This window comes from Lagenorhynchus albirostris, chromosome 2 (assembly GCF_949774975.1).
Source record: "Lagenorhynchus albirostris chromosome 2, mLagAlb1.1, whole genome shotgun sequence".
Classification (NCBI taxonomy): domain Eukaryota; kingdom Metazoa; phylum Chordata; class Mammalia; order Artiodactyla; family Delphinidae; genus Lagenorhynchus; species Lagenorhynchus albirostris.
This window is the reverse complement of record NC_083096.1, coordinates 166,262,794-166,274,881: the sequence shown is the minus strand read 5'-3', so window position 1 is coordinate 166,274,881 and position 12,088 is coordinate 166,262,794. Positions and strand designations below refer to the sequence as shown.

Sequence of the window (12,088 nt, the reverse complement as noted above, 5' to 3'; positions counted from 1 at the left end):
TCAGAGGGAAGGTTATAAAGAAAGCCCTGATCACCGGGGTGCCTGCTTTCCTCCTCCCCTGGCTTTGGCGCCTGGGGTCATCCCAGGTTTTCTGTGGTTTCCTTGGGTGTTTTGGTCTGTTTTTGTCTTTTTAGTATTTTTTGTTTTTGTTCTTGTTTTTTGATGATTGTGTGATTTTCCAGCAAATGATAACATTCCCCACTTGCATAAGCTAAGTTCACATTCTTTTCTCTCCTGGAATCCTCTTCGTAGCCCATTGCAACCAGAGGAATTGCCCCTTAAAGAGACAAAGGGCTAATGAGGGCTGCATCCCAGTCCCAGACCTCTGCTCTCACCTGCTCCCCACTCCTGCCTGAAGCTCAGCTTCAGGGTAGCCGGGGAGGCTGAGACTCTCCTGCCGCTAGGACTGCACAGCCAGGATAGGTCCAGCAGGCACAGAAGAGACCAGTCCTAGCAGAGCCGCTGAGAGCTCGAAGAGCTGCCAGCCCTTTGGCTTGGCCCCTGGCGTGGCTCGTCCTCCTTGTCCACTGCCCGAATCCCACACTTTCCTCAGCGGGAGGGAAGTGGCAAGTCCAGGTTCTCTCCCGTGGCTGTGGGAGTGTGAGCTGCCCGCCAGCTCCACCCCAGCCACCTCCCCCAGCTTCATGCCACTTTCCCGCCAGCGATTCCCAGGCGTATAGGGTGGCTGCCTCCTGCTGCCAAGTGTGGTGGGCGCGTTGTTGACACGATCAGGAAGCAGCAGAACCCATCTCTGCTCACGCACACCGACTCTCCCTTCTACATTTTACAGATCAGGAGACAGGCCCAGGGGCTCTGGCCTGCCCTGAGCTAATGATGGATCCACGTCTCTAATTCCCACTCCTGCACTTCTCCCCACGTGCCCCTCGGTGCGGGGAAGACACCCCCCACCTGTGCACTGCAGCTGAGGCCCCGGGAGACTATACGCATGTCCCCAAGAGGGTGTCCTATCTCAAACACCTCTGGAACTCCTGCTGACCTGGCTCCCGTCTCCCGCGCACACCTGCCAGGTGAAGCCCTTGACTTTGTCCCTCACACACACTCTGCAATCACATGGTGAAGTCCAGTCTCTTTGGCTTTGACGTTCAAGGCTCTTCTGAGCCCAGCCCCCACATGCCTGCCTTTCTCTCATTCAGGACTTCCTGGGCGTCTGCGGTGTGCCACACAGGTATTGGGCATAGATGCGAGTCACACAGGGTCCCTCCCCACACAGCCCACAGCCTAGCGGGGGAGGTAGACCCACAAACAGGTACCGATGACACAGCGCTGGGAGCCGCTGAGGGCAAGGCTCGCCCCTAGCGACGGTGGGACAGCTGCTCCAAGCACTTCCCGCAGGAGGGCGCTGGGCAGAGGGTGCAGGTGCCTTATTTCCCTCACATCACCCTGCGGGGACCTCAATGTTATGGGGACACGGAGGAAAGCCCTTCCGAGCTGAGGTGAAGCAGTGAGGGGGTGTCAGCCACACAAGGTAGGGAAGGGTATTCCTGGCAGAGGGGTCATCACAAGTGAGACAGAGTGGGCAGGGAGCTAGCAGTGTTTGGGGTGGCAGAGGAGCCATGAGAGGAGGCAAGTCCAGGAGACGAGCGTGGAGGTGCCCATGCCCCCGGCTGAGTGCCATGAGCGGAGGCCCCTTCTGTGCAGGCTGCCCCGGTCTGAATTCCGGCCTCCCCACCCCTGCCTTGCACAGACCTCGCGCCCCGGCCATGGACACGCCATCCACATGCCGGGCCTTGCACAGCCCTGCCCTCCCTCTGGGCTTGCCCAGCTGTGTCCTCCCCCTGGGAACAGGGGCAAGGGGGACGCTGTGCTGGTTCCGTCTTTTCAGGTAACAAAGTCCAGCCCACGCTGGTCCCCCCCACACGTCTCCCTAAGCCTCAGGCTTTACCTGGTCTGTTCGCATTTTCACTAGTGCTCCTTCCCTTCCTGAACCCTTGCTGGGCCGGGGCTTGTTTACGGAGGGGGCTGGAGGGGGCCCCTGTTTACTGTGGGGCCTCCTGTCAGCCCCCTTTCCTGGTTCCCAGCTGTCTGACCCTCTGATTTTTGATCTGACCCTCCCTCTTCCCACTTGCCCTTTCTTTCTCTCTGCATCTTTGTTTTCATTCTCTGATTGACTGTGTAAACCTGCAGAAAGTGAGAGCTCTACCAGCTCGGTGGCTTTGGCCGAGCTATTTAGGCTCACTCTCAGTTTTCCCATCTGGGAAATGGGGTTCGTAGTGCTTACCTTACAGGGTTCTTGGGAAGATTGTTATAAATGATACAGTAAAGCTCCCAGCCCACAGCAAACCCTCGATAAAGGGTAGCTGTTGCTGTATTCTCTATTTCTTTCTCTCTCCCCCCACCCACTTTCCCTCCCCTCTCTTTTTCTAACCCCTCTTTCTCCAGAGGAGCTGAAAACCCTCTTCCCATCCCCCCCACCCCGCCTTCCTCCACCCCCTTCCCTTCCTCACTGTCTTGCTGCTTAACGGGGAGCCACAGTTTTCTCCTTGTTTTATCTATTAAACGCCTTTGTGTTTCCCTGTTGTTAATTGTGATTGAAGCACCGCGTGTCTTGCTTCTGTAATTAAGTGCTCCTCTGTCAGCCGTCCCTCTCCTGGGGTAGCCCTGGGTGGAGACACCTGCCCGTTCAGCCACACCTGGACTTCCTCCTCCACCAGGGCGGACGGAGGGCTCCTCAAACCCGGTTTTCCTTCCCTCTGCTCCTTTGAACCCCATTTATCCCAATTTGCTAAATTTAAACTTGGCTTTCCCAGAACAGCTTTGTGCTCTGACCAACTAAATTAAGCCTCTCGTTGCTCCTTTCCGTGGCCTTTTATGAACCTGCCCAGCATTAATTACCATGTTTGTCACCAGGTAATAAAAATCTCTGAACTCCCTGCCACCAGATTATCTTTTTCAAGAAATGCAACCCATTTACGGTTAATAACCAGAGGCCCTGCCCCGTCCTCCGCCTGCAAAAACAACACGATGACATGATTTATAGCAGCCGAAGGAGCCCCTGCATTTCCATGGGGGACGATGGTGCTCAAGCTGGCCCTGGTTCCCCCGGTCGCAGGCCATGCCTTCCTCCCAGCCCCCCTTCTGTCGGGGGCTCCGAGGCTGCGGCGGCCTCAGCAGGTGGAGATAATGTTCCTGTCCTCTCTCCCCTCACAGACCATGTCTCGGTTGGAGGACTCGGGGACAGTTTTTACGAATATTTGATCAAATCCTGGCTGATGTCGGCCAAGACAGATATGGAGGCTAAAGATATGTACTACGAAGCCTTGGAGGTAAGACAGGCGCCTGATTCTTCATGGGTGGTCAGTCACTCGCCACCAGTTCCCACGTGGGTTCCTGAGAGCCGGGGGGCTTGCTCCCCACCACCCCCCTACGGTGAACTGTCCTCCCAGAGGGAGGACAAGACAGTCCCCTCCCCAGCCTGTTGCTTGACTCTTCTCAAACACCTTGAAATTAGGGCCGTGTGAGCATCCTCATTTCACAAATGCAAAATCCAAGCTCAAGGAGGTGAAGTCATTTGTCCGAGGTCTCACAGGAAGCAGCAGGCAGTCTGATTCAGAAACCACGGTGTCTGTGTTTCTGTTGATGTGTCAGAGCCCAGAACACAGCCAGACTAGGAGCCCCCAAGCGAGACTGCCAAAGCAAGACCCTCGGCCATCTTCCTGTGGAACCAGAGGTGACACACTTAGCACATCCCGGCTGGGAGGGGCCTCCCTCAGTGGAGCATCCACTTCTCTTCCTTCTCTTTATGTGGATGGAAACCAAGGCCCAGAGAGGGGAAGGCACTTGCTCAAAGCCACACAGCACAGAACTGGCAGAGCTGGAGCTAGAGCCAGGTCTCCAAAGCCAGCCGCCAGGTTCTCCCCACTGTCCCTCAGCTCTGCTGGTCTGTCTACAGGGCATGGAGCGAACAGGGATGCTAAGCTCAGATGGGTCCTTCCAAAGAGTCGGAGACTGTAGGACAGAGGGGGAGTCGGTTAGAATCCCAGCAGCCCCATCGATAGATACCTTTGAGCCCAACTAAAGAAAAGGCACTGGGCAGGCTCCGGGCCTCAGTTTCCTCATCAAGTACGTTGAGCAGGTTGGATCTATTCTGCTACCGCCGTGGTCTAAGCTAACTGGATTCCTCGCTCCAGCCCTCCCCACTCTAAGTCAGTTCTTCCGCAGCAGCCAGAGTAGCTGTAAGCGCACGTCCCTCCGCTCGTGACTCCCTTGGCGCTCGGAATAAACCAGACTCCTCACCTTTGCCCGCAGTCCCTGATCTGGGACTGCCAGTCACTCTGAGCTCTCTCCCCTTTGCCCTCTGAGCTCTCGTTCCCACCTCAGGGCTTCCGTACCTGCTGTTCCTTCTACCTGGAGTATCACCCAGGTGGCTGGGTCCTGCTTATTGGTCAACTCAGATGCCCCTGAATTAGCCTTCCCCAGCGTCTCTCTCTCTCACATACCTGAGGCGTATTATTATCAGCGTCTAAAATGATCACATGTGTGTATCTGTTTACTTGTTTATTGTCTATCTTCCCGAGCTGTCTAGAGCAAGGATTTTGTCTACTCATTCACTGTATACTTCACTCCCGAAACAGTGCTTGGTACCTGGGAGGCATACAGTCACTATTTTGTGAACAAATAAATGGATGAAGGGAAGGCAGGAAGGAAGGGAGGGAGGGAGGGAGAGGGGACGGAAAGATGAGTGGGTAGGTGAACACGTGGATGATTGAATGGATGGACGGGTGGGTGGGAGGATGGATGGGTAGGTGGATATGGTGGATAGGTGGGTAGATATGGGTGGATGGGTGGGTGTGGGCAGCAGACTGGATGGATGAATGATATCTAGCTACACTCTGATCACATGAATCCGGCCAGGAATGGTAGTCCTTAAAGGAGGCACATTGGAACAGGCCTCCGGAGCCGTGGGTCCTTTAAACTGTGGGCTCAGTAATGAGTTTTCCCTGCCCAGCTCCCTGGCACCAAGACCTGAGTCATGAAGCAGGTCCCAGGATTCCAGTCCCAGCTCAGTCTGGCTCAGCCCCGTCCACTCCAGGCTTCTGAGCGGAGCTTCCACTGCAGCCTGCGGCTCCTGGCAAGGATTAGCGGTCAGGTTCAGCGGTGGCCAGGTGTGCTGCCTGGAGAGGCCCTTTCTGCCCTTGCTGCCTTTCTTGCAGAGTAAACATAAAGTTCACGAGCAGCCCAGTTCCTAGCCCTCAGGGAACACTGTAGCTGAGGCTTCAAGGGAAGAAATGGCCATAAATTATTTAAGCAAGCGGGGAGTTTTATAGAAGTGCTCGATTGAACAGGCTAGAACTCAGCTTTGCTCCCACCTTTTATCTCCCCAGTGAAAAGCCTGAAGTGTCTCTGACCCTGGGTAAAGGCTGGGCCTCTGGCAAGTTTGGGGCTTTGAAGAATGTTCTGGTGGTTGTCAGCCTTGTTGGCATGTTAAAAACCACCTGGGGAGCTGTAAAACCCCAATGCCCAGGCTGCACCCCAACAAGGTGACATCAGAACCTCTGGGCTGGGGCCCAGGCCATAGCCTTGAAAGCTTCCCTGGGGGCTCCAGTATGTGGGTTAGACCAGTGTCCAGCTAGGGTGGGTGTGAGGGCTTCAGACAGATCAGCTGGGCACACCCGGGGTCACGGAGGAGGGGCAGCAAGAAGAACAGGGAGCTTCTGTCCCTGCGGCCTCCTCCAGGCAGGTGCGCTGGGTGCCTGGCCTTAGTTAACCCCTTCTCGCAGATGATGAAACTGAGGCTCCGAAAGGCCCAAGGTCACCCGGCAACACGGCAGAGCCAGGACGCAAACACGGGTCTCGCTGACTCTGGATCCAGGGCCCCTGCCTCTGCTCACCAGCTGGCGAATTGCAGGGGAGCCTGGCTGGCCCGAAGGCCCTCTCAGAAGTGCGCAGACAGGGTGCCCTCCAGGAGGTAGAGGAAGGAACCGTCAGTGCCAGGCGCTTAGCCAGCGTCTTTGAGTAGCTTCATAACCATCCCAGGAATTATTATTCCCGTTTTACAGTTGAGGAAAGGAAGTCTTCAGCAAAGGGAAGTAACTTGCCCAAAGTCACCCAACTCTCAAATTGCAGAGCTGGGATTCAAACTCAGCTCTCTACTATGTCTCTTGCTATGATTTTAGCCTTTTTACCAGTCGGTTGCCCGACCGTGCTATCTTGTGTTTTGCTAAGGGTTTTAGAAAGGCTTGGGGCTTTTGTTTTTCACCTTTGCATTTGCTTGTCTAAATTATATCCTCAAAGAGAGACTGGCCTATCATTTCCTCTTTACCACAACTACTTAGCTTGGGGTTAACCCCAAATAGAAATAACCAGTGGGAGACAGTCTTGAAGGTACAGGTTTCCAGCTACAGTGTGAAGCTTCCTGGGATCTCCCGGGATGTCTGTGTCCTCTCCCCAGTGCTGGCAGTGATAACTGAACCAGGTTTCTGTGCCCGGGACTAGCCCTGCCACCCCTCCCGCACCAGCACCCTTAGCGACGCAGAGCAGCTACCGTGGACCCAGCTCTGCCCAGCAGCCAGGGCCCGGCCCGGACGTGGCAGCCCTCCAGGCTGCCTCCATGCTCCTCCCCACAGGGAGCAGATGCCTTGGCGCGCAAGTCGCTTCATCAGAGCTTCCCCATCTGCTGCTCAGTGAGGGTCCTGCAGGTAGCCCACCGGCCTGGGCCTTACAGCAGAGGGCAAAGGACAAGACAGATCGAGGAACGAATGTTGTTTGAGCACCTCCCGCATGCCAGGCACTGGCTGGAGGATGGTAGTGGTGGCTGCTGCCGTCACCTGGCACTCAGAGTCCTGGGACAAAGGCAGACGTTCCACAGAAATATATACACATAGGCGCACACAGGTGGGAACGGCACCTCGTAGAAAGATGACAGGGTAGTAGCGTAATGGGGCCACAATAGTTTAGACTCTGGGGTATTCTCACCAAGGAAGAGGCATCCTGGAGGGGCTCAGACGCAGAGCTAGAGGTAGCAGAGCTGGGGTGGGATCTTGGGGGAGAAGCAGTAGTTGCCGCAAAGCCCTGAGGCAGGAAGAAAAGGTCTTTGTGGAGGTCACCAGCGCAGAGACCTTCTCTGGCCTCACTCCGCAAAGTAGGACCTCCTCCCCGAGCTTTTCTCTGCCTCGTCCCCTTAATTTGTTTCATTCAGAATGTTGATCACAAATTGGGATTCTTGGGTGTATTTGCTTTTGTTGGGACGTCTCTGTGCCCATGGGTGAGCTCCCTGAGTCCAGGTCCAGACCCATCTTCAGGGCTGTGTTCCCTGCACGGAGCACAGGGCTGGCACCGAGCGGCGCTCACGAAATGTTCACTGGGGGAGGGGGCACAGGAATGAAACGAGGCCTGCGGTGTGGCTGGAGCGGGGACGGGGGCGGGGGCCGACTGGAGAGGAATCATAATAGCCAGCACTTATTGAGCCTCTCTGTGCGAAGAAATATATGCTAAGCTCTGCAGACACGTCCCGCTGAATCCTCACAGCCTTGTGAAGTGGTTCATGCTCTCATCCCCATATTGTACGTGAGGAAATTGAGGCACAGAGAGAACATAGAACCTGCGCAATGTCACACAGCTCGGAACTGGTGGAGGTGGGGTTTGAACCAGAGTCTACACCCGGGAGCCATGTCCGTGGCATCAGGTTAAACCTCAGGGTGTACATCAGGGAGTCTCGGAGGCCCTGCTGGACTTTCGTCTGAGGGCACTTGGAAACCATGGGAGGGCATTAAACAGGCCCAAGACGCAGTCAGGTCCACTACGTACAGAGTGCACCCCACCGCCCGCCCACCCCAGAGGATAGATGGGAGGGCAAGAGTGGAGGCAGAGGCCTGGCCAGGGCCCCAGAGGCTCCGCCCTGGATTAGGACCCATGGAGTCCAGCCTTGCAGCTGTGTGGGTGGCTGCCGCCATCACCTCAGTCTCCACGGCTCCCAAGGGGCTAACGGCAGGCAGTCAGGGGCGCGATGGCCTGACACCTACACCCCCCAACATCCTGGGAGTCTTTCCCACAGCATCACCTCTTGGGGGACCAGGGGAGGGCTCTGAAAGCCCCTTGCCACCAAAAGGAGCAGCCATTGGGTAATGGAAGGAGCCGGGCTTGGGCATCTGGGGGTCCTTGTCCTGACCGTGGTGTGGTGGGTGACGTGGGACACGCCACTCAACCCCTGTGTCTAGGGAGGGCAGTACAGCCCATGTGCCTGGCTTCTTGTGAGCATTGAATGAGGAAGCCTGTGGTAAGGGCCTGTAGAGGACAGCTGTTACTGTCTATGGTCCTTTTTGAGAATCTGATCAAATATTACTGACCCTCTTCCCATGACAATGCCTGAAGTGTCACCTACAATTCTAGGGGCACTCTGGACCCCTTCCAGCCCATCCACAGGCCAACTGGGCTTCGGGTTAAGATTCCCTAACAGAGGATATAATGGGGATGGATAATAATTTTTAAAGATATTTTTTCCAAAAATTTTTTGAACGTAGAAGTTTTAAAAGTCTGTGTAAGAGACTGGCCCTGGGGAGCTGCCTTGTGTCCCAGCCCCCCAGCAAGCACCAGGCCTCAGCTGGGTGAGTGGCAGAACCTCCCACCAGCCCCATCAGGGACCGGCCCCAGCCAAGGTCAGCAGGCCTCCTTTGTCTGGGATGGAGGGCTCGACAGAGCTGCGCTTGCTGCCGTCTCCAAAATGTTCACTTTCCGTCCTCTCCCTTCCCTTCTCTGTACCCTCCCACGCCCTTCCTCCCCGCCCAATTCCCACCTTGCTCCCAGGCGATAGAGACCCACTTGCTGAATGTCTCTCCCGGGGGGCTGACCTACATTGCTGAGTGGCGAGGGGGGATTCTGGACCACAAGATGGGGCACCTGGCCTGTTTCTCCGGGGGCATGATCGCCCTCGGCGCTGAGGATGCCAAGGAAGAAAAGAGGGCCCACTACCGAGAGCTCGCAGCCCAGATCACCAAGACGTGCCACGAATCGTACGCCCGCTCAGGTAACCCTGCAAGGGGAAGGGGCAGCAGGAAAGACTGAGGCTAGACACCAGGAAGAACTGGAAAGACCAGGAGAGTGGCAGTGAGTGAAGGGAACACACGGACTTAGGGAAGCCTCACCTTGGAGGTCACCCGGAATTTGAATGAGGGGTGCGCTATACACACACAGAGACTGTGCCCTCAGTTAGAGGGAACACGGTGCTGTGTTAGCACTTTGTGTGTGCCGGGTGTCATTCAGCACTGGACATACATCATCGCTGACCCTCACAACACAGATGAGGAAACTGAGGCTCAGAGATGACCCGGCCAAGCTCCCATGTGAGGGGCTCAGAGCAGAGGGTCCTCCAGCCCCTGAGGCAGAAACATTGGCTTCCTGAGCCTTTAGCAAATTCCTTCTCCCTGAGCCCCTACCCCTAAACGTATCTCTGCCTTTCCTCCCTGGAACGCTCCCATTCAGAGGGTCTCACCACCTCCTGGGGCCACCCCATAATCACCCTCTGATCCAAGACCCCCGGAAAGCTTGAGCGCTTCTGCACCATCCCCGCCAGCACTCACCGCAGCACTGTCAAACACTAGACTCAGAAGCCACATGAGAGAATGTGAACCCAGCTCCTCATGTTACACGCGGGGAAACTGAGTCAGCCCAGAGCGGGGACCTGGCTTAGCCAAAGCCACACCGTGTATGAGTATCTAAGCCGGGGCCAGAACCCAGGTCTCCTGATGCCCAGCCCCATCTTGTGTGCTGCCTTTCTAAACAACACCCCTCAGAAAAAGCCCCGGGCCCCCCTGACCCCAGAAGGGGCCCACCGCTCTGAGTTGTAAACCCAGCCTTGGTTGGAGGAGAGGACCTAAGAACTGCAGTAAAAGATCCTGGCTCAAATGCCGCTCTGCTGCTCAGCAGCTGGTGGCCTCTGTTTTCTCATCTGTTCAATGGGAACAATAACACAGGTCTCCTGGGCCCCACAGGAAGTGCTTGGCCCACGCCTTCAGCCAGCAGCATGGGAGGCGTTTGTTAGCAGTCCACCGAAAACGTGTCTGTGAGCGCGCCAGTGGAATCCAGAGCTCCTGGAGCTGTTTTCAGGAAGCCAGCAATTCACAGTGGGTCCTTAAAACCGGTCTTCAATTCCCTTCAAAGAGCTCTGCCAGCACCACAAACAAATAGGAAATCTCAGGAATAATAAAAAGCTTGCTATTTGTCGGGGACAATCAGCCCAGACCATAAAAGGCAGTCGCTTAGTAAAGCATGTTGTTACAACCAGCCCGGCTCGTCCGTGGACGGCTGCAGCAATCGCTCTTGCCCTCACCCCATTAGCAGCTTGGCGAAACGGCTGTGTTCTGATGGCCAAGAGCAGCTGTGCCATCTGAGAGGGTCAGAGGAGCCAGGATCTGCCTAATTCCTCTTCCATGAAGCCCTCCATGAATGAGTAGGATGTCCTGCAAAGCTCCAATATGTCTCTGAGAAAAAGCAGCCCAGGGCCTCTTGGGGTCCTGAGCCCTAATGGGAGGTGGGGGGCCCACATTAGGACCAGAGCTGGGCCCTCCGCTGACCTGACAGGATATGCAGGCATTAAAGGGAGGATGATCTGACCCACATACCCTAAATTTTGGACCTAAAGAGTCAGACCCAGGGGAGAAAGAGCGAGAGGACAGCCTGGGGAAAGGGCATCAGAGAGATCCAGGGTCACATCCCAGCTCGGCCACAACTTGCTGTGTTACCTTGGACAAATTACATAGCCTCTCTGATCCTCAGTTTCCACATGCGCGAGAGGCAGGTAAAAGTATCTGCCTTACCAAAACAACATTTTTTAAGGATTGCAATAAATGCGTGTAAAGCACCCAGCACAGCCCTTGAACTCCTAAATGGTGGCTGCAGTGGTGGCTATAGTGGTGGTCATCCAGAAAACAGGAACAGCAGCAAACTGACCGAAACCAAACAATGACAACAAAACCCAGACCTCGTCAGGCCTTCTTTATTCAGCTCCCTCTGCCTGAATACGTGCCTTCCGGGCGAATCTTCCCTCACCTCCACCTCAGCAGTCTCCCAAACTGTCAGCTCTGGAAGGCTGGTTCTGGGACGTGTCAAAAGCAGTTCCCAGAGAAAGGGGGTCTGTGGAGAAGCATCATGGCAATATTAGCAAATTAAAGGGTCTGGTAAGTCCTGTAGACAGGAGGCTCTCACTCTGTCTAACCCACTGTTCCCCAAATGTGCTTAAAACTCCAACCCCTTCTTGGCCGAGCACTGGTTAACACCCTGCAGGGCTAATGTCTCACCCAAACGTTTGTCTCCCCGGACTGCTGGGAAGTTCATTTGGATTCTCAGGGTCTAAACTGCAGACGTTTCACGGCCTAAGGGCGTTGCTTTGGCCAGCCCATGCCAGCCCATCACCAGCCGGCCCCAGCCAGGGCTACCACGCCACTTCCGTCTCTCCTGGGGCACTGGGATCCCGAAGAGCAGGAGGTGGGAGGTCTGACCCAGGCCCCCGGGTTGCTCATTCCTGCAGATACCAAACTGGGGCCCGAAGCCTTCTGGTTTAACTCAGGCAGAGAGGCCGTGGCCACGCAGACGAGCGAGAGCTACTACATCCTGCGGCCCGAGGTGGTGGAGAGTTACATGTACCTGTGGCGGCAGACCCACGACCCCATCTACAGGGAGTGGGGCTGGGAAGTGGTGATGGTGAGTGGCGGGGCGCAGGGGGAGGGTGGTGAACCGGTGGCAGGTGCCCTTGAGAATTCACAGTCAGGGTCCAAACCCAAGAGGAAGGGCAAGCCAGGCTGGCATCTGGCTAAAGTTGAGAGTGCAAAGGGTCAAGGTTTGGTTGCAGAGCCAAGAGTCCCCAGCCGGCCAGGAGCAGGCCAGGAACTCGTGAAGAGTGTTCTGAGTGCCCAATAATGGCAGCAAACTGAGAGGGCCGAACGCAGGGCAGCAGTCAGAGGTGGCCCAGCACACGCGTGGTCACTGCTCTCCGACGCTGAGGCCTGGACAGGTGACTTTAGATTTCTCCTCTCAAACAGGAACGGGCTGCCAGCTCACCTCCCTCCTCTCCCCGAAGCTAGCCCAGCCCTGGGCAGCCCCCTTTCTGGGCTCTGCTCCCCTAATCCCCTTCCTTCTT

General features: G+C 56.0%; 1 protein-coding gene across 3 annotated transcripts in view; it reads left to right on the top strand.

The window, feature by feature from the left end:
* Positions 1-12,088, top strand: part of MAN1C1 (mannosidase alpha class 1C member 1) — a 131,724-nt gene that overhangs the window by 117,069 nt on the left and 2,567 nt on the right. For 2 of the 3 annotated variants that reach the window (XM_060141011.1, XM_060141013.1), the window contains exons 8-10: positions 3,169-3,284; positions 8,761-8,980; positions 11,480-11,652. In XM_060141011.1, the coding sequence (XP_059996994.1) occupies positions 3,169-3,284; positions 8,761-8,980; positions 11,480-11,652 (509 nt within the window). The remainder of the gene's footprint in view (positions 1-3,168; positions 3,285-8,760; positions 8,981-11,479; positions 11,653-12,088) is intronic. The other variant, XM_060141012.1, reaches the window with a different exon arrangement.